Source organism: Myxine glutinosa, chromosome 10 (assembly GCF_964187855.1).
Source record: "Myxine glutinosa chromosome 10, kmMyxGlut1.1, whole genome shotgun sequence".
NCBI classification, from domain to species: domain Eukaryota; kingdom Metazoa; phylum Chordata; class Myxini; order Myxiniformes; family Myxinidae; genus Myxine; species Myxine glutinosa.
In genome coordinates this window covers 38,491,216-38,509,566 of record NC_136270.1, presented here as the reverse complement: position 1 = coordinate 38,509,566, position 18,351 = coordinate 38,491,216, and the positions used below count along the sequence as shown (strand labels likewise).

Sequence of the window (18,351 nt, the reverse complement as noted above, 5' to 3'; positions counted from 1 at the left end):
GGGGGAGGGGGGAGAGGCGGGAGGGAAGAGGGAAGAGGAGGGGGTGGGAGGGGGGAGGGGGAGGGGGTGGGAGGGGGGAGGGGGTGGGACCCGGCAGAAGTACCCGGCATTGCTGGAGGGGGAGGGGAAAGGGGGGAGGGGGTGGGAGGGGGAGGGGGTGGGACCCGGCAGAAGTACCCGGCATTGCTGGGTGGGGAGGGGGGAGGGGAAAGGGGGGGGAGGGGAGGGGAGAAGGGGAGGGGGTAGGGTGGAGGGGGAAAAGGGAGGGGGTAGGGTGGAGGGGGAAAAGGGAGGGGAGGTGGAGGGGGAAAAGGGAGGGGAGGGGGAGGGGGAAAGGGGAGGGGGAGGGGGAAAAGGGAGGGGGAGGGGGAAAAGGGAGGGGAGGGGGAAAAGGGAGGGGAGGGGGAGGGGGAAAAGGGAGGGGAGGGGGAAAAGGGAGGGGAGGGGGAGGGGGAAAAGGGAGGGGAGGGGGAAAGGGAGAGGAGGGGGAGGGGGAAAAGGGAGGGGAGGGGGAGGGGGAAAAGGGAGGGGAGGGGGGAAAAGGGAGGGGAGGGGGAAAAGGGAGGGGAGGGGGAGGGGGAAAAGGGAGGGGAGGGGGAAAAGGGAGGGGAGGGGGAAAAGGGAGGGGAGGGGGAGGGGGAGGGGGAAAAGGGAGGGGAGGGGGAGGGGGAGGGGGAAAAGGGAGGGGAGGGGAAAAGGGAAGGGAGGGGGAGGGGGAAAAGGGAGGGGAGGGGGAGGGGGAAAAGGGAGGGGAGGGGGAGGGGGAAAAGGGAGGGGAGGGGGAAAAGGGAGGGGAGAGGGAGGGGGGAGAGGGAGGGGGGAGAGGGAGGGGAGGGGGAAAGGGAGGGGAGGGGGAGGGGGAAAGGGAGGGGAGGGGGAGGGGGGAGGGGAGGGGGGAGGGGGGAGAGGGAGGGGAGGGGGAAAGGGAGGGGAGGGGGAGGGGGCAAAAGGGGGGAAAGGGAGGGGAGGGGGGAAGGGAGGGGAGGGGGAAAAGGGAGGGGGAGGGGGAGGCGGAAAAGGGTGGGGAGGGGGAGGGGGGAGGTGGAAAAGGGAGGGGAGGGGGAGGCGGAAAAGGGAGGGGAGGGGGAGGCGGAAAAGGGTGGGGAGGGGGAGGCGGAAAAGGGAGGGGAGGGGGAGGCAGAAAAGGGAGGGGGAGGGGAGAAGGGGAGAGGTAGGGTGGAGGGGGAAGGGGGAGGGAAGGGGATGGCCAGTCAACAACGATGTTGCAGTTCTCATGGTCGGAGAGCAGCACAACAATCGGACATAGTCCTGCATATTCGCAACAGCACGAAGCAGATTTTGGAGACTCACCGATCCTGTGACGTCCTCCAGTACCGGCGTTGCCGGGCGGGGGAAGGGAGACCCGTACATTCCCAACCCGTACATTCGCCCTCTCGACTCAAGCTCACTCGGACAAAAGCCTCGCACAAATTACACCGCAAAGGCCCAATGGTCATGTCTATGCCACGAATCACGGGCGCACTGAATTGAAAATATATAGAACGCTCATACTCCGTGAAAAGTGAAGCCGCCGTGTCGCCATCTTGGTCAGCACGACTCGACCAACTCGCCTCGTGGATCTCGTTTTGTGTGGCAAGAAACTGCTCCAATCGGTTACGGAAGGGTTGTGGAAAGACGTTTCACAGCTGTTTCAAAGACGTCTTTAATTCATATCGCACAAAATCGATACAAAACACGATCGCATAAAAGGTGAAGAAGTGAAGTGAAGTGAAGAAGACGTAACCAATTGGTTACGGAAGGGTTGTGGAAAGACGTTTCACAGCTGTTTCAAAGACGTCTTTAATTCATATCGCACAAAATCGATACAAAACACGATCGCATAAAAGGTGAAGTGACGTGTGACGGGATGGAACATCACGTGATCGCTCTGAGCGAATCAGTCTGGCGGCGGGAATGGAACATCACGTGATCGCTCTGAGCGAATCAGCGAGCTGCTCTGGAACCGGCTGAGATTAGCGGGTACTTCGCTGAAATGCGCTGAGGTAAATATGAATAAAAAATATGGATCGTCAAATATTTTGAGTTCGGCCATGTTCGTCGCACGCTCAATGGCCATGGCCATGTCTATGTCAAATATCAAGCACGTAAGCCTCTCCGTTTAGGAGTCTATCGGTAACATTACACACACACACACACACACACACACACACACACACACACACACACACACACACACACACACACTGTTTTATATATCGATATATATATATATATTTATTTATTTATTTTTTTTCCAACTGGTATATCATTCTTCTGATATCCCTTTTATATGCACACTGACAGTGTTTGACCTTGAAGATTGACATTCTTTTTATTGAAATAGTCAGCTGTTCTTCTGCGGAACATTCTACACGAGTGAGGCATTTTCATTGTACTGTGAAGCAAAAATAAATATCAAAATTGCTCAACATAGCCACAAAACTTAGTTGATGTACAATGAGAAAGCATCACTCATGTTTTTCCTGCAGAAAATCTTCCATTTAGAGCTGTAGATCCTTGGATCGGAATGTTATCCCAACCTGTTTTGTTTGAAAGAATGCTGTTCATGGATATGTGGGATGTGTCCTTGAGTGTTGGCAAATTTTGATGCCGTTTTGGCCATCTTTTAGTCTCTTTTGGAATCGTGTTTGCTTGTGAAATGTGGCTACGTGAAGCCTTAGATGATTGGTGGCTGGCCGATGAGGTGTGTGCGCCGTGTTGACATTCTGTCGAGAATCTACCACCATCTGCATTGGCATTTTATGAATTTGTTCTTTCAACTTGGTGTTTGGCAGGTCTCAAACCCAAGAATGTTCCTTGGAGTTTTTATTTTTATAATTCTTCTTTTTGGCTTTTGCTGAGTTTTGTTTTATTTTATTTTTTCCTCCCCATATATGCCAAGGGTGCTGTTTGTTAGATTTTGCTTGTGAATTTTATTTTTAACTAATTTTGTTTTTCCATTATTGCAGTTATTATTGGAATTGTGAGCATTTGTCGGTTGGTGGAGCTTGCTGTGCTGTGTACCCTTGCTTTGTTTATTTATTTTATTCTGAAGTGGTGTTGTCAGCTCTGTATAGTGTTTTGCAAGTATGACACCAACACTCAAACTTCACCAGACTCCATTGGCATATAAGCGGATGGGCTTGCATAGACCACCTGCAGGTTTCAAAATTCTTAAAATGATTTCAAAAGACGCTTTCCATCTGGTTGCAGGGCGCGAGGCCTGGAGTTCGACGTCACAATGTGGTCAAACGCATCGACAGCAACAATGAGAACTCCGTGCCCAGAGACTTTGACATCATGGACAACAGCAACAATTTGCCCGGCCGCCCGTACAAAATGGGTGTCGGAGCACATTTTGATGACGGTCGCTTCCTTCCCCCCTCGATATTTGAAGTCGCTAGCAGCAGGAGTGCCGCTGCCGAAACGTGGCCAGTTATAAGGCTGCACAGGCAGGGGGATGTCGGACAAAGACTCAAAGATGTTGAGGATTTAGGCTTCAATGCTCGATGTGAGATCACTGGCAAGGAGGCGCTGTCTGCATTGGGACGAGCTCGATCCGTGCAGTGCAAGCAGCGAATTGCTGATGTTGTTTGTCTACACCAAGAGGGCAGACTCATGCCTAAAGTGTTACCTCGCTTCTGCCAGTTTGAAGGTCAGTATGCTTAATAAAGGACACATTTACATTTTAGTTTGTTTCACCTGAGCATAAACTTTACTTTAAAAAAAATTATTATTCCTGTTTGACTTAATTTGAAGGATGCTCTTTAGTGTTGAAGGATGTTGAGATGCATGTTGAGAGTTTGAGGATAATGGGAAAAGGAGCTTGTCAGAATAAGGGTAGTTTAAAGAATATTGTGGTTACGCGCAGGTAAGGTAGTGCATTTATCATGTGACTATCTTTGCTTGGATGGAAGAGGTGGCACATTGTTTGAGGCAAGGTAAAAGCGAATGCATTGTGGACTTTGACAAATGTTTTGGTTTTGACTCTCCACCAAGCTGGGTTATCCTTATTGGCAACACGTGACTTTTGAAATGACTTGTGCGTGTGCTGCTGCGATCTCCACTCGTGGGTGGGTTTGAGGAAGTGGAACGGATGTACCAGGTCTCAAACTATCCACATCCTTGTCATTCTGTTTCAAAACTGTATTATACACTCTCTCATAGTCGCACTCATGTATACCCTAATACTGGTGTGGAATACATATAATCGGTGTATCCTTAAAATTATTAATAAATAAACCTGGAGGATTTATGAGATGCATGTAAGTCAGTCATGATGTAATATTACATTCAGGAAACTCGTAAGTTCACACTTCACAGCTTCTGTAATTGTCTAAAGAGGAAACGAGATTGAGTTTCAGTGTGCTCGGACATCAAGCGTGTTTGCATTGCAAATACCAACAATTGGCTTGTTCTGCTCATGTCAAAAGAGAAGCTGATGGAAAACGTGAAAGATGAGGAAGTTGTTGTGGTAGGAGGAGACCTAAATGGACATGTGGGAAGGAGTATGGACGGTTTTGAGGGAGTTAATGGAGGGTTACGGATATGGTGTGAGGAATGGAGAAGGTGAAAGGATTTTGGAGTTTGCTGATTTAGCTGGTTTGTTGATTTGTAATACTCAGTTCCAGAAAGAGGATAAAAAGCTTGTTACATACACGCCAGGTGGGTCAACGACAACAGTTGACGACCTGATGGTGTGTAGGCGAGATAGGGGGCACCTCTGGGACACAAAGGTGATTCCGGAGGAAGAGGCTGTTTCACAGCACCACTTGGTTGTCTGCAACATAAGGGTGAATGGTGCGAGGAGAGCTCAGCGGGTGAAGTACCAACCGAAAATGAAGGTGTGGCAGTTGAAAGAGGTGACGGTGAGGGAGGCATTAATTGAGAGGATGATGTGGTTGAGTTTGAAAGTGGTTGGAAGTCAATGAAAGATGGTCTGTTGGGAGCCGTTGGTGAGGTATGTGGATGGACAAAAGGACCACCGAGGCACTCGGAAACATGGTGGTGGGATGATGAAGTTGGAAAGGACTGAAGAGAAGAGGAAGAAGTTCAAGCAGTGGCAGAAGGCGAAGTGTAAGGGGGCAGAAAAGGCAGAACATTAAAGTTATAAGGCAGCCAAGAAGGCTGCAAAGAAAGAGGTAGCAAAGGCACAGGAGGCATGTAGGAAAATGTTCGGAGAACGCTTGGATTCGGAAGAGGGTCAGAGAGCGGTATTCAGGATTGCAAAGCAGATCGTGAAAGGTGTGATGTGATGGGGGTGAGTTGCTTGAAGGATGAAGTGGGACAAATTGTTGTGGACCCAGATGGAATTAAAGGAAGATGGAAGAGATACACAACTCACAATAAGTTAGGGATATTGGCAGGTTCTTCGGTGTGGTTGATTTTGTGTATTAATTATGTTGAAAAAGGTTGTTGGTCCTAATTCTATCAAAGCCATCAAAAGTATTCACTTTATAGCAGCCATCAAAGGCCGCAATAAAGTGAATACTGGGACCTGTGGTCAGGTTGTGCTGTCACTGTCCCATAGGCAAAAGGGTAATCACCATGGAGGCCAATAACTTCAATGTCCAATACGTCCTGAAACTACTGCTGGAAAAGCACACCCAGCTGAGCAGTGCAGGGCAATCCCTCCTGGGCAGCACTGGGTAGCACTCCAACCTTGGTAGGGGGAGAACATGAGCAGATACCGTTAACAACTACATGCTGACTACGGGAGTGGAGGAAGTTTGTGATCCATGAGGTGTAGCCTTGCATGCCATAACCAGTTTGGAGAGCAAGGCAGGGTGCTTGACTGCATCAAAAGCTTGAGGTGTTACCCAGATCTCATGTCTGAGATCCAGGGCCTCCATCCATTGTTGGGAGAGCAACATGTCCAGGATACCGTGACCGGTTCTGAAACCGAACTGTAATCTAAGATACGGCCGTTGGAGAAATGGGAGTATATTATGGAAGAGGTAGACAAATGAGTCATGCAAATCTATGATATTCGTCTAATTCACCCCACCTCTCACCCCGCGCTCCCCAGGATCCTGGAAGAGCAAATAAGGCTGACACTGGAACAAAATTAGACAGCTGAAGTCGGTTTGCCAGAATTTGCATTGATTTGTAACCCAAAAAGTTGAGCAAATACTGCATGTTTAATTGTTGTGGGTTATTGGTTTGTGTACTGCTGCAAATTAAATTGCAGTTATTAGTCCCCTACCGGTGTACACCAGAGGGGACTATAGGTTTGCACGCTGTCCCTCCGTCCGTCAGTCCGTCACGCAAAGAACAGTTTTCAGGACTTTTTTTCTAAACGCTTAATGCTAATGATTTCAAACTTGGTACATGGTTTCCTCATGATAAGTTACAGATAAAGTTCGAACTTCACAACGTTTCTATAATTTTTAACAAAGTTATGGCACTTTGAGCTTTGGTAATTCTGATAATTCTGATGATCCTTAACTCGGTGCCATTTTAAGTTTTAATTTCCTTTAAAAACCAATTTCTCTGCAATAATTGGACCGATTGAGATAAAAAATTTCACCATATGATGGACTCGGTCTGTAGTATATTTTAATGGTAATTAGGACGTCACAGGTCATGTGGTTCGGTCGCCATATTGTTTTTCGTGAAAACACGAAAACCCCTTTTTCTCTGCAACGGTTGAACAGATCGAGGCCAAACTTTGCAGGCAGAATCGCATACCCATGACGAACAAAAAAGTCAGCGAGCATGACGTCATGTCATGGTTTCAGAGTTATGACGTTTTTCAGCATGAACCTTTAAAACCGAGCTCCTCTCCTTTTTGATCCAATCGAGGGTAAACTTCACAAATCTGTGCAGCATGTCAGTCTACTAAAATGTCCTTTTGGAATTTGCGATAGGGCACGTGGTTTGGCAGATATCGTTAATTAAACGAAAAAAAAAAAATTTTTAAATTGATATCTCTTGAATCGCTAGTACCTCAGACTGAGTTGGTAATTATATAATTCACACAGTGCAATACGTGCAGGCTGCTCCACGGAGCGACCTTGGGGGCTTATCAACGAGGCGAGGCGTGACACGCGTGTCTCAGCATACCTCAGATCAAGTTTGAAAACCAGCATCAACCATGCATAAATTTGCATATTCGATCATTTTTGACAAAGTTATGGCACTTTGAACTTTGGTAGGGGACATGTATTGCAGCGCAATACTCAGAATGCTTGTTCATTTAGCAGAAGCTCCAGAAATCCTGCCATCATGCGTTAATGAACTAGGATGATATGTGCTCCTGATTTTGCTGATGTATTATTAACGTGTGTTCTGCCTCTTATTGCTCGTCTCGGTACTCGCTTATCAAACCAGGAACAGATTGTGTTGTGCAAGATCTTGATATCACTTTGTGGTTTGATGCTGCTGCTAAAGTGTCATCTCATCAATGCTAAAAGGTTGATGTTAAATAAATACCAGGCCTGTGCAAGGTTGTGAAATTTAATTGCCATTTCCGTAATCCTTTAGTGTTTTTTTTCAATGTTCCTTGGACAATCTCAAATATAGCCGTTGAGCTTGGCTCAAAGTAGTCAAATAGCCAATGTACTATGAAGCGGTTGGTTTACCAGTTTTGCAATAAGGACTGTGCCGTACGAGGTTTATGGATGTGATGTCCAGCAGTGACCCCAAACACGGCTGGTTCTCTCACACCGCAGGCAAGGTGATGCAGAGTGTGCAATGGAGCGAGGACGCGTCTCAGACTTTGGTACCCGGCGAGCAGCCTGTGCGCATTGCCTTCATGCTGGTGGTGCACGGCCGTGCAGCTCGCCAGCTATCCCGCCTTCTGAAAGCCATTTACCATCGGGATCACTTTTACTACATCCATGTGGATGAGGTGACCAATTTTCTTGGGCTTCTAATTGTTAACCAAAATGCATACATCTCCAAGGTGGTGGAGCATCCAGATGGCTTGTCTGTTGCCTGACTCTTTTTTTTTTTTTTTTGGTGATTAAAGTGGGAATTGGAAGGCCGCTTTTCCATTTAAATGAAGCTAAGGGACGTTTCCCATGTTTTTGCTCTAAGCTTTGAGAACATATTTGAAATCAAATTTTTATTTTATATATTTTTAAAAATTTCTTTTTAATTATAATATATAAATAAAAATTTACATTTTTTTATATACTTGATGTTTTTTATTTTATACTTTTATTTTTATGCTTTTTTCTTTGTTGTTTTCATGGTTATGTTTTTACCCCTGTTGTCTGTCCGTTTGTGAACAAGATATTTCAAAAAGTTGTAGACCGATTCGGACTAAATTTGGCAGAGGTAGCATATGTGACAAGGACGAAATGATTAGATTTTGGTGACTATTCGGATCTGGCTAGTATTATTATTATTATTATGAATATATATACGTATATATATATATATTTTTTAAGTGACTTTACCATTGGGAGATCGGGACAAAAACGATACATAGCAGGATATCTCAAAGTTGTGTGTGGTGTGTAATCGATTCGATTTTGGTGAAGATGTGGATTCGGATATGAGAATTATTTAATTTTTAAGTGATTCTTCACCATTAAGTGATTGGGCTAAAACCACATATCGCATGATATCTCCAAGTTATGGATGGGTTTGGACAAAACTTGGTGGACAGGTTGTGTTGATTGTGGACAAGGACACTTGGGGGAGGTTGTGGACAAGGAAGAATTGATTCAATTTTGGTGAAGATCTGGATCCGGCTGGTAGAATTTTTTAAGTGGTTCTTCACCATTGGGAGATCGGGCCAAAAACGATACAAAGCAGGATATCTCAGTTGTGGATGGATGATTTTGATTAAATGTGAGTCTGTTTTGTGATTGTCTGGTCTGCTCTGGGATTAAAAGTAAACCACCTGTCAGAAGTATGCTCTTTGAGTGTTGAGTGCTGTTCTAGTTTTCATTATACTTTTGAAAAAAAAGAATAATAATAATTATACTTCACAACCATTCTTTTAAATACTTTATTTTTTATTTTTTACTATTATACATACTTTTTAAAATACTTTTTTATACCATTTTTTATACTTTTTTATCCTATCTTTACCGAGTTTGTGTTTATTTCGACTTGATCAATAAATTTTTGGTTAAAAATAAAATTTTATCTTTGCAGTAAAAAGTGTTTGTAATTTAATGTCAGAGTGAAACAATTTTTCTGACCTTTGAATTTAGGAATTGGTGTCCTCGACCTGGTGTTTTGTCGATTCTTTAAAAAAATTGCTCAGTTTTTGGATTAGAAAAATCTTTTTTTCTGAAATTGCTTTTTTGATGGTGACAGTGGGCAACGTCACTTTCAATCATGATGCTCTGCGGTGGAAATATTGGTGTCGAGTAAATTGCTTGATGAAGTTATCTTGGGTGTTCATGCCTCAACCAAGACTTGCTTTGATGTTTCTCTTCCACTTTTATTCATTTGGAATCTTTATACCTGCTTTATTGTCTGTGTAAAAAAAACAAAAAAAAACATGTAATTAGGTCTTTAGTTGTGATGGGAACAAACGTATGTAGTTTTCACTTGGAAGAGATACTTCTTCATAAGCTTTATCCTTCCATTCATCCCTGCTTTCCTCATGCCAGCGCTCAAGTTACCTGCACCGGGAGGTGCAGCGTATGGCGTCGGGGTACGGGAATGTAAGAGTGGCGCCATGGCTCATGTCCACAATCTGGGGAGGAGCGAGTTTGCTTACCATGTATCTACGCTGCATGTCTGACTTGTTGGCAATGAAAGACTGGTCTTGGGATTTCTTTATCAATCTCAGTGCCACAGACTACCCCATACGGTAGGCAAATGCTCTGCTATTTTAGGATTCTGCTGCATTTTGCACTAGAGTTGGTTATTGAGCACCTTCTAATTGATGAAAGAATTTGATGTGGAAACAACTAAATGTGGAAACAAATGTAATTTTTTATTTTTTTCAAATAGTCATGTTTTAAAAAAATGTGCTGTTCTACCTCCCCTGCCCCCTTCAGCACGAATGAACAACTTGTGGCTTTCCTTTCCCAGTATCGTGACAAGAACTTCCTCAAGTCTCACGGAAGAGACAATAACAGGTTTTGTGCAGTCGTACGTTAAATAAACATATAACCAAAAACTGCATTACATGACATGAAGCAACCATTACTGTTCCTAATGGTGCATGTAACCAAATACTGTTTGCAAGCACATCAGAATTGCATGTACAAAATGAGACTAAATTTCTGAACCTGCGCAACGTGTGGCTCGCACTGTGCAGAAATTCCAACGTGCCTTTCTCAAACTGCAAATGAGTGAGAATTTGTCTACAATTTTGATTTATATTATAATAGGTATCATATTTGGGGGCAATGTTTGGTGAGCGTTGGTTTATCGACTTTGAAAAAATTGCAATGATTTGGCACCTGGGTGTTTGGTTTACAAAACAGGGTCATCTGTTCTGTTTATCAGACTTCGCAATCTGCTTTTTTTTTGAATTTCCTCGTTTGTCAAAGTTCATACTTTATTCGTCCCCTACTGGTTTCATTGGAGAAGACTGGCTTTGCTGTCCTGGCTGTCCTTTTGTCCATCCCACCTGTGGTGTTCTTGACTTTTTTTTTTCTTTTCTTTTTTCTCGTACCCTTTAACATATTTAACTGAAACTTGGTACATGGCTTTATTAGGATAAGTTACAGAACAAGTTTGAGTTTTGGGTTGTTTCACAAATTTTCCACGGATATTTGCCCTTCTTGGACTGAGGAAATATTACATGCACTACATGGCCAAAAGTATGTGGACACCCCTTCTAATTAGCTGCTTCAGCCACACCCATTGCTGACGGGTACAGTATATATAATCAAGCACACAGCCATGCAATCTCCATAGACAAACATTTGCAGTCAAATGGGCCGTACTGAAGAGCACAGTGACTTTCAACGTGGCACCGTCATGGGATGCCACCTTTCCAACAAGTCAGTTTGTCAAATTTCTGCCCTGCTAGAGCTGCCCCGGTCAACTAAGTGCTGTTGTGAAATGGAAACGTCTCGGAGCAACAACAGCTCAGCCGCGAAGTGGTGAGCCACACAAGCTCACAGAATGGGACCGCCGAGTGCTGAAGCGCGTAGCACATAAAAATCGGCTGTCTTCAGTTGCAACACTCTACCAAGTTCCAAACTGCCGCTGGAAGCAACGTCAGCACAACAACTGTTTGTCGGGAGCTTCATGAAATGGATTTCCATGGCCGAGCAGCCTCACACAAACATAAGATCACCGCAATGCTAAGCGTTGGCTGGAGTGGTGTAAAGCTCGCCGCCATTGGTCTCTGGAGCAGTGGAAACTCTGGGGCTGTTTTTCATAATGGAATAATTGTCTGGGGCTGTTTGTCATGGTTCGGGCTAGGCCCCTTAGTTCCAGAGAAGGGAAATCTTAATGCTACAGCATCCATTGACATTCTAGACGATTGTGTGCTTCCAACTTTGTGGCAACAGTTTGGGGAAGGCCCTTTCCTTTTTCAGCATGACAATGCCCCCGTGCACAAAGCGAAGTCCATACAGAAATGGTTTGTCGAGATCGGTGTGGAAGAACTTGACTGGCCTGCACAGAGCCCTGAACTCAACCCCATCAAACACCTTTGGGATGAATTGGAACGCCGACTGCGACCCAGGCCTAATCGCCCAACATCAGTGCCCGACCTCAATAATGCTCTTGTGGCTGAATGGAACCAAATCCCCGCAGAAATGCTCCAACATCTATTGGAAAGCCTTCCCAGAAGAGTGGAGGCTATTATAGCTGCAAGGGGGGGGGGGGGCAGAGGGCGAAGCAACTCTATATTAATGCCCATAATTTTGGAATGAGATGTTTGATGAGCACATACAGGTGTGATGTTCGGGTGTCCACATACTTTTGGCTTTGTAGTGTATTATACATGGGTCAGTTTTCCAGACTTTTTCCCCTTACTCTTTAACATATTGAACTGAAACTTGGTACATGGCTTTATTGTGATGAGGTCCAGAACAAGTTTGAGTTTCAGGGTGTTTCATGTTCGAGTTCAAAATGTATGGCTTTACTATGCAAAATATTGGGATGTTCGGGGACAAGGCAATTCCAAAAAAATTATTGCAGAGCAATTCTCCCAGGCTTTATTTTGATTTTAATTTTCCTAAATATTTGATGCTTTGTTTTGAGATCATTCAGGTAAACATTGATTGTATTTTAAAATAGACTACCTTTGTGTTAGTTGGGAAGTTGATTTTGTGATCCCATCATCTAGGTTTGTGAAGAAGCAAGGCCTGGACCGTGTGTTTCTCGAGTGCGACACTCATATGTGGCGCCTTGGGGATCGCACGATCCCGGAAGGCATTGTGGTTGATGGAGGCTCAGACTGGTTTGCTCTGAACAGACGCTTTGTGGACTATGTGGTCACAACTGAGAATGAGTTGGTTTCGCAGCTCAAGCGTTTCTACTCCTACACCTTGCTGCCTGCCGAGGTTGGGTCTGATTTGATGGAGTTCTGAAATTAAATTTTAAAATCGTTGTTTTTTCTTTCCTCGGTATTTTATGGTTCATAGGATCATTGCGCTTGTATGCATACTTCTCACTCTGCCTTTCTCAGTCATTTTTCCACACTGTGCTGGAGAACAGTGAACATTGTGAAACGCTTGTTGACAACAATCTCCGCATCACCAACTGGAACCGCAGGCTCGGATGCAAATGCCAATACAAGCACATTGTGGACTGGTGTGGATGCTCTCCAAATGACTTCAAACCTCAAGATTTCCATCGTTTCCAGGTGCACCAATTTATTTATTTTAATTTTGTGCTGTAGTAAGTTCAATTCAAATGATTTGCTATCTCCTTCATCCCTTGGGTTTGCATTTTGTTTTTTCCAAGGCATCTTTGGTTGCCCCATTTAAGTGGAGCGAGCCATGGCAGTAACGCATGACATGTCAGTTGTACTGAAGTGGAATGTTGAGCTGAGCGGTCCCCGTGAAGTCGAGTGACAAATATTTTGCCAATCCCATCCTTCAATGCCCTGCAAAGACATAGGCCAGGAGCCTGACAAATTGTCCTGGCCGAAGAAATATCGCAATTTTTTTTGCTAAAGAGAGATAAACCAACTCCGCCATTTAGTTTTGCTGGATTTAAAAAAACAAAAACCACCTCTATGTCCTTGGTGTAATGCCGTTTGTTGTGTCAAGGCAATTTGTTTTTGTGTGCGCTTGGTAATATTGTTATTTGCTTTGTTCAGATTCTGCAAACATTGCACGTTATTGGAAGTCCTTGCCAATATTGCTGTTTGCTCCATTCTTGCAATGTTAACATTGCTTTGTCAAGGCAGACATTGGCTGGTGAAAAAATCTGCATTTGATGAATTGACCCATTTGGTCGACTTTGTTCTATCCTGATCAAAACGTCTGATATGCTGCATTTGTCCCCTGTCATGCCCTCAGCAAACTGCGAGGCCGACCTTCTTTGCTCGCAAGTTTGAGCCAGTTGTAAACCAGGAAGTGATCCAGCAGCTGGACACATACCTGTGGGGTGGCCTGCCTCCTGGCACACCGGGCCTCATTGCCTACTGGGAAAGTGTGTGGGAGGAAGAGGATGGCCTTGCTGTGCTGAGCGATATAGCATTGACGATGTATGGTGCGCTGATCGCTCTTGGCCTGCATCGTGCAGCCGCAGCTCCTCAGCAACAAATATCTGCTGAAAGTTGCAGGTTTGTGCCGCATCTTAACCGTTGTTTTGTGACTGGTAAAGCAAGGGAGTTTTTTCTGGCATTGATGATGCTGAAGGAAACCTTTTACTAAGACTTGCCTCAATAATTTGAGATGCATTTGATTGCCGTTCGATGAAGCTCTGTTTCGGATAATCATGGTGTGCCTGGTTTGCTATCATGGATTTGCACGACTCATTTAATGCACTCAACCTTTTTTGTCCTGACGACTGCAATTGCCTCCAGTTTTCCCCAGCTCATCTCAATCCCTCCAATTAATTCAAACTCTGCAGCAAGAATTGTCGAGGCTTCTATATTTGCCCATAACTCTTCTTCCTCCCATGTGCTGTCGTATAAAAGTCAGTTTCTTTCTACTTTTCTCGGCTATCTTCTGAGGTCCTGATGCTCCTTCTCATGCCTTCTTTCTGCCAGGTTGTGTTTTCTCAGTTACCCACAATATTAGCACCAACGCCTACCTCTGCCAATCCTCCAAGCTCTACCGTGTGGCTTAGCTTACTCGTAGACACTTGCACCCTCCCCATTTCCTAAATATTTATCTGTCCTTAGATCCTTTACCACCTAAATTTTCGGCATTTGTCGTCGGCAATTATCGACACGAGCTCTTTTTCACATTTGCTTTGCCATTGCCACTGAGCTGGAATCCTGCACATTTGCTCTGTTCTAAGATGTGGTGTGGCTATACCCAAGCCCTGTGTAATAAATGGCAAGTGATGTTGCATGGACTATTGGTAGCAATCTGCTTTTACATGGATGGTGGAACGTATTAAGGATGAGCATTCCACTTGGCAAAGCCAGAGGAAGGGAGATTACCAATGTGAAACAAAGTGCAAATCTGGTACTTGCAACCTGTGCTGCAGGTACGAGGCGATCGGACACCCATCAGCAGTGCACCTGTATTTCAACGCGGATGCCTTCCAGGGATTCTTGGTGCATCAGCATGTGATTGATGCTTCCGGACGTGCGCTGACTGTTGAGGCTTGGATTGCTCCACGCCGATTTTTCCATGTGCTTGATCCAACCGGAGACACTGGGCGACTTCTCAGTGTTGAGGTTGTTCCAATTGTCCCTCCCAACCCTCTTTTTCTTTTTTCTTTTTTTTCCCTCCAATATTTATTCACGGGATTTTTAAAGGTCTTTTTTTTGTTGTAATAAATAGAATGCTGAAATTTTGTGAATAGTTGAATTGTGTACCTGTTAATTATTTACTCATCACTAAAGTTCCTTTGAAACTAGGCCTCAGACATGTCCAATGAATGAGTTGCGCTTTTAACAGGTGAGCACCGACTGGGACCCAAAGGAACGCATATTCCGGAACTTTGGAGCATTGCTCGGCCCATTTGATGAGCCAGTGGCGGTGCAACGTTGGAGCCGTGGGCGGAATCTGACCACCACCGTTGCATGGATAGACCCGGCAGGTGTCATCGCTGCCACATACGACGTTCACGTCGAACCAGATTCCGACGTGACTCACTATAAACCACCACTCCGCCAACCACTACGGCCTGGCATCTGGACCGTACGTTTGCTTCAGCGGTGGGCACCGCTTGCCGAGACCAGATTCTTGGTCTCTCCACTGGCATACAACAACAAGCGACCGATTAGATCCGGTAAGAAAAAACACCAACGGAGTTTGCTGCTGTTTTTCTAAACGAGGCCAAATTGCCTCGGTCAATTGCATAGCTGTGCTTTGCTAATCGATCAGCTTGAACCGACCCTGTGGCTTTAACTCAAATATGTTGTTGGAATGCAAGCGTTCCACATACAACTGTGTTTAAACTGGTCGGGTATTAAATGTGTGATTGCTTTGCAAAAATGAGGAACCCGTTTTGAAGAAACCTCCACTTGTCCGGTTCATCTATTCATACTCTTGGCATCCCTCACCAGATACCAAGGAGATGTTGTTTAGCCTCGTCCCTAGACTGACCAGGTTTTCGCATGGTTCCACCACAGATCTAAATGGCTGCCATGTTGTCTTATTGGTCGTGCATGTGAAGACTTGTGAGGAATCTTAGGTAGTTGAGAAATCGCTATTCTGTCTTTGGAGAGTTCACAGTTTAAAAACGAGAGAATGACATTCACATGGAATTGCTGGAAGAACAGACGATTGAAATTGGCTGTTTAATTCTCGTGAATATCGTTTGCGCTTTCATCGTTTTCTTTCCGAGGAAAATGCCCTCGGCCTGACGTTTGTTTATGCAGTACGACCGTGATTGCTCACGAGGAAGGCCGAACGGTGGTCTGTTATGTCACGGCAGCTGTTGCAATTAGGTTAATAAAAGCCTCGAGTGCGGATGCGATAGGTTGTGGCATCACCCGAGCACATGACCAGGTCATTGCAGTCGATGTAACAGTAACCGTGTTACCATTTATTTCCCCTTTTCAATGGGGTGGGAAATACCACACTGCAAAGCCGCATTCCGTTTATGCCAATTGGGCGACTATAGAATTCTCTGGGGTGCTTTTCCGATTGTATCCCACGAACGGTTGCTGCTCTGTTCCAGCTTTTAAAGCACTTCGCTCACAACGTGTTCTGTGGAGAACCTCAACGGAGTGTTCCTGTGGAACGACAGGGGGCTGTGTGATCTGCATTTCAAAACGTTGTGCAAGTTATTTGAATCCGTTGTCCCCATACTGCTTTATCAGCAGCTTTTACTGCAGCATGTCTTGTCTGCGTTTGTATTTTTAAATCGCTGTTTTGGGGGATTATTGGATATTGAACCTACTTACTGAGTTTTGCGAATTCCTACCCCTTTAAAAACCCCGTACCATGTTTTTCTGCTGCTCTTGAGCTTTGAGAGATTAACAAATGCATTGCTGTACCACATTTTGCGGTGTTGGACCTGTCTGTTCTAACTCGCCCCTCGTGTTGTTGCAGATGAGGCTTCGAAGGCTCACGGCGGCCCCCCAAACAATGTGTACAGTGATGCAAACTTCGCGAGTCTTGCGTCCGTTCTGGCCCTGCCGCCCTCCAGCTCTCTCCAGATGGCTGCGCACCGTCGTGCCAAACTCACGGGCCCTTCCCTTGCGGCGTGGGTGGAGGAGGCTGCCTCAGAGTTGTGGTCACCTGTGGAGACTTGTGAAGTCGTGCCCTGGACATCTGCCAGGGATTCGCGGGCCTCTGCCTGTAGTCTCCTGCCAGCCTGCCAGCACGTGACGTGGAGTTCCCTGTCTCCTGACCCTAAATCGGAATTGGGTGCTATCAAGGTTAGCGGGCGCCTGAGGTAGCACCTGAAAGAGCGGCCAGCACACGTTTGACTCAATTGGGTGTTTGGCTGGACCGCACTCATAAAGCACCTCCTGATTGTACTTGCGGTTAATGTCGTCGGTTGCGAACTGTGAAGCAATGGATTTTAATATTTGACTTCTTGGGCATGGAGTTCTTCTCTGACAATGACTGGAAGAATACTTTACCGCTGCTGCACCGTAGGTAGAACAAGCTGGTCCTTTTGTCTATCCATCACTTGAGACTCGGGAGGTGGAGCATTAATTTCCTTGTGGTCGAGGCGATAGTTTCCAAGCTGTTTTTCTCCAGATCAGATGTGGCCAATGTCCAAATCCTCCAACATCGATTAATTTTTTTACTTTCCCATCCTACGTGAATTTTCAATGACGCTATGCATCTGCTCACTGCAGGGGTCAAAGTTCAGCTTGTTTTTGTTTTTCCTTTCAACTTGTTTGGTTGTAATTTCAAAAGGTCATCTGTTTTTTAAAAAGTTTCCTCTATCCCTCCTCTTCCCCACGTGATCATGTTAGCGGTACACTGCTTAAAAGTGGAGAGCTGTTATCCGTGTGAACCCTTTTATTTATTTATTTTCATCTCTTCTTTGGAGCAACATTATTCTTCTCGAGCAGATGTTGGTTCGTGAAGTATAATCCATGTTTTCAACTCGTCGATGCGTTTCAAAGTATATTTGTGTTGATTGCTGTATTCAAGGACGGTGTACTTCATCATTTTTGTCGCTGCTGCGTTGTCTTGACGACAATTGCTCTGTCGTTGCACATGTTGTTTTCCTTGGTTTACAAACGCCCTTTTAGCATTTTGTACATTATACCCTTTCGGTGGAACAGCATACATTTCCAAACTGCTGTCCATTAAAATTTCACAATTTTAATCAGTTTTGAGCTCTGCGTTGCTAATTCGTGAGGGGTTGGGGGAGCTTGCTGTGGCTCGGCAGGGTGGGGGTTTCTTCGGTCTGGGTGGCTCCTCATCATGGCACTTGTAAAGGGGGGGGCAGGGGGTCCTCGACATGTCAAACTGGTGTGGTGGATGGTGGAGGGAGGGGTGGCTCCTCCACGTGACTAACATTTCTGACCAATCCTGAATAACATTTCAAAAAAATGAATTCTTTGACATTCAAATTCATGCTGAATTGTTTTGAGACGATGCAAGTATGCATTTAAAAACAATATTTTACATGTTCTCCCTGGCATCAAATTGGTTGAGCCATAAGACGTTTTATTTTTGCAGATTTTTGAGCCGGAGTTTATGAATTATTCCGGAAGATGTTTTCAATAAGGATTATCTGTAATGCACTTTTGGCCCTTTACATCTTAAATCGTTCTTGCATTAGAGATGGTTTATAAATCCCCCACCCCTTCCACATTAGAGGTTGTTTATAAATACCCCTCTTCCCCAATCATAGGTGGTTTATAAATATACCCACCCC

General features: G+C 45.1%; 1 protein-coding gene across 3 annotated transcripts in view; it reads left to right on the top strand.

Moving 5' to 3' along the window:
- LOC137434472 (xylosyltransferase 1) overlaps nucleotides 1-17,796 on the top strand; it is a 31,354-nt gene extending 13,558 nt beyond the window's left edge. For 2 of the 3 annotated variants that reach the window (XM_068127506.2, XM_068127505.2), the window contains exons 2-11: nucleotides 3,214-3,655; nucleotides 7,674-7,852; nucleotides 9,576-9,778; nucleotides 9,969-10,049; nucleotides 12,221-12,437; nucleotides 12,563-12,739; nucleotides 13,401-13,666; nucleotides 14,542-14,734; nucleotides 14,958-15,291; nucleotides 16,560-17,796. In XM_068127506.2, coding sequence (XP_067983607.2) covers nucleotides 3,214-3,655; nucleotides 7,674-7,852; nucleotides 9,576-9,778; nucleotides 9,969-10,049; nucleotides 12,221-12,437; nucleotides 12,563-12,739; nucleotides 13,401-13,666; nucleotides 14,542-14,734; nucleotides 14,958-15,291; nucleotides 16,560-16,909 — 2,442 coding nt within the window. In that variant the 3' untranslated portion in view covers nucleotides 16,910-17,796. Of the gene's footprint in view, nucleotides 1-1,864; nucleotides 2,004-3,213; nucleotides 3,656-7,673; nucleotides 7,853-9,575; nucleotides 9,779-9,968; nucleotides 10,050-12,220; nucleotides 12,438-12,562; nucleotides 12,740-13,400; nucleotides 13,667-14,541; nucleotides 14,735-14,957; nucleotides 15,292-16,559 lie in introns of those variants that run through there. The other variant, XM_068127508.2, reaches the window with a different exon arrangement.
- The last annotated feature ends 555 nt before the right edge of the window (nucleotides 17,797-18,351 follow it).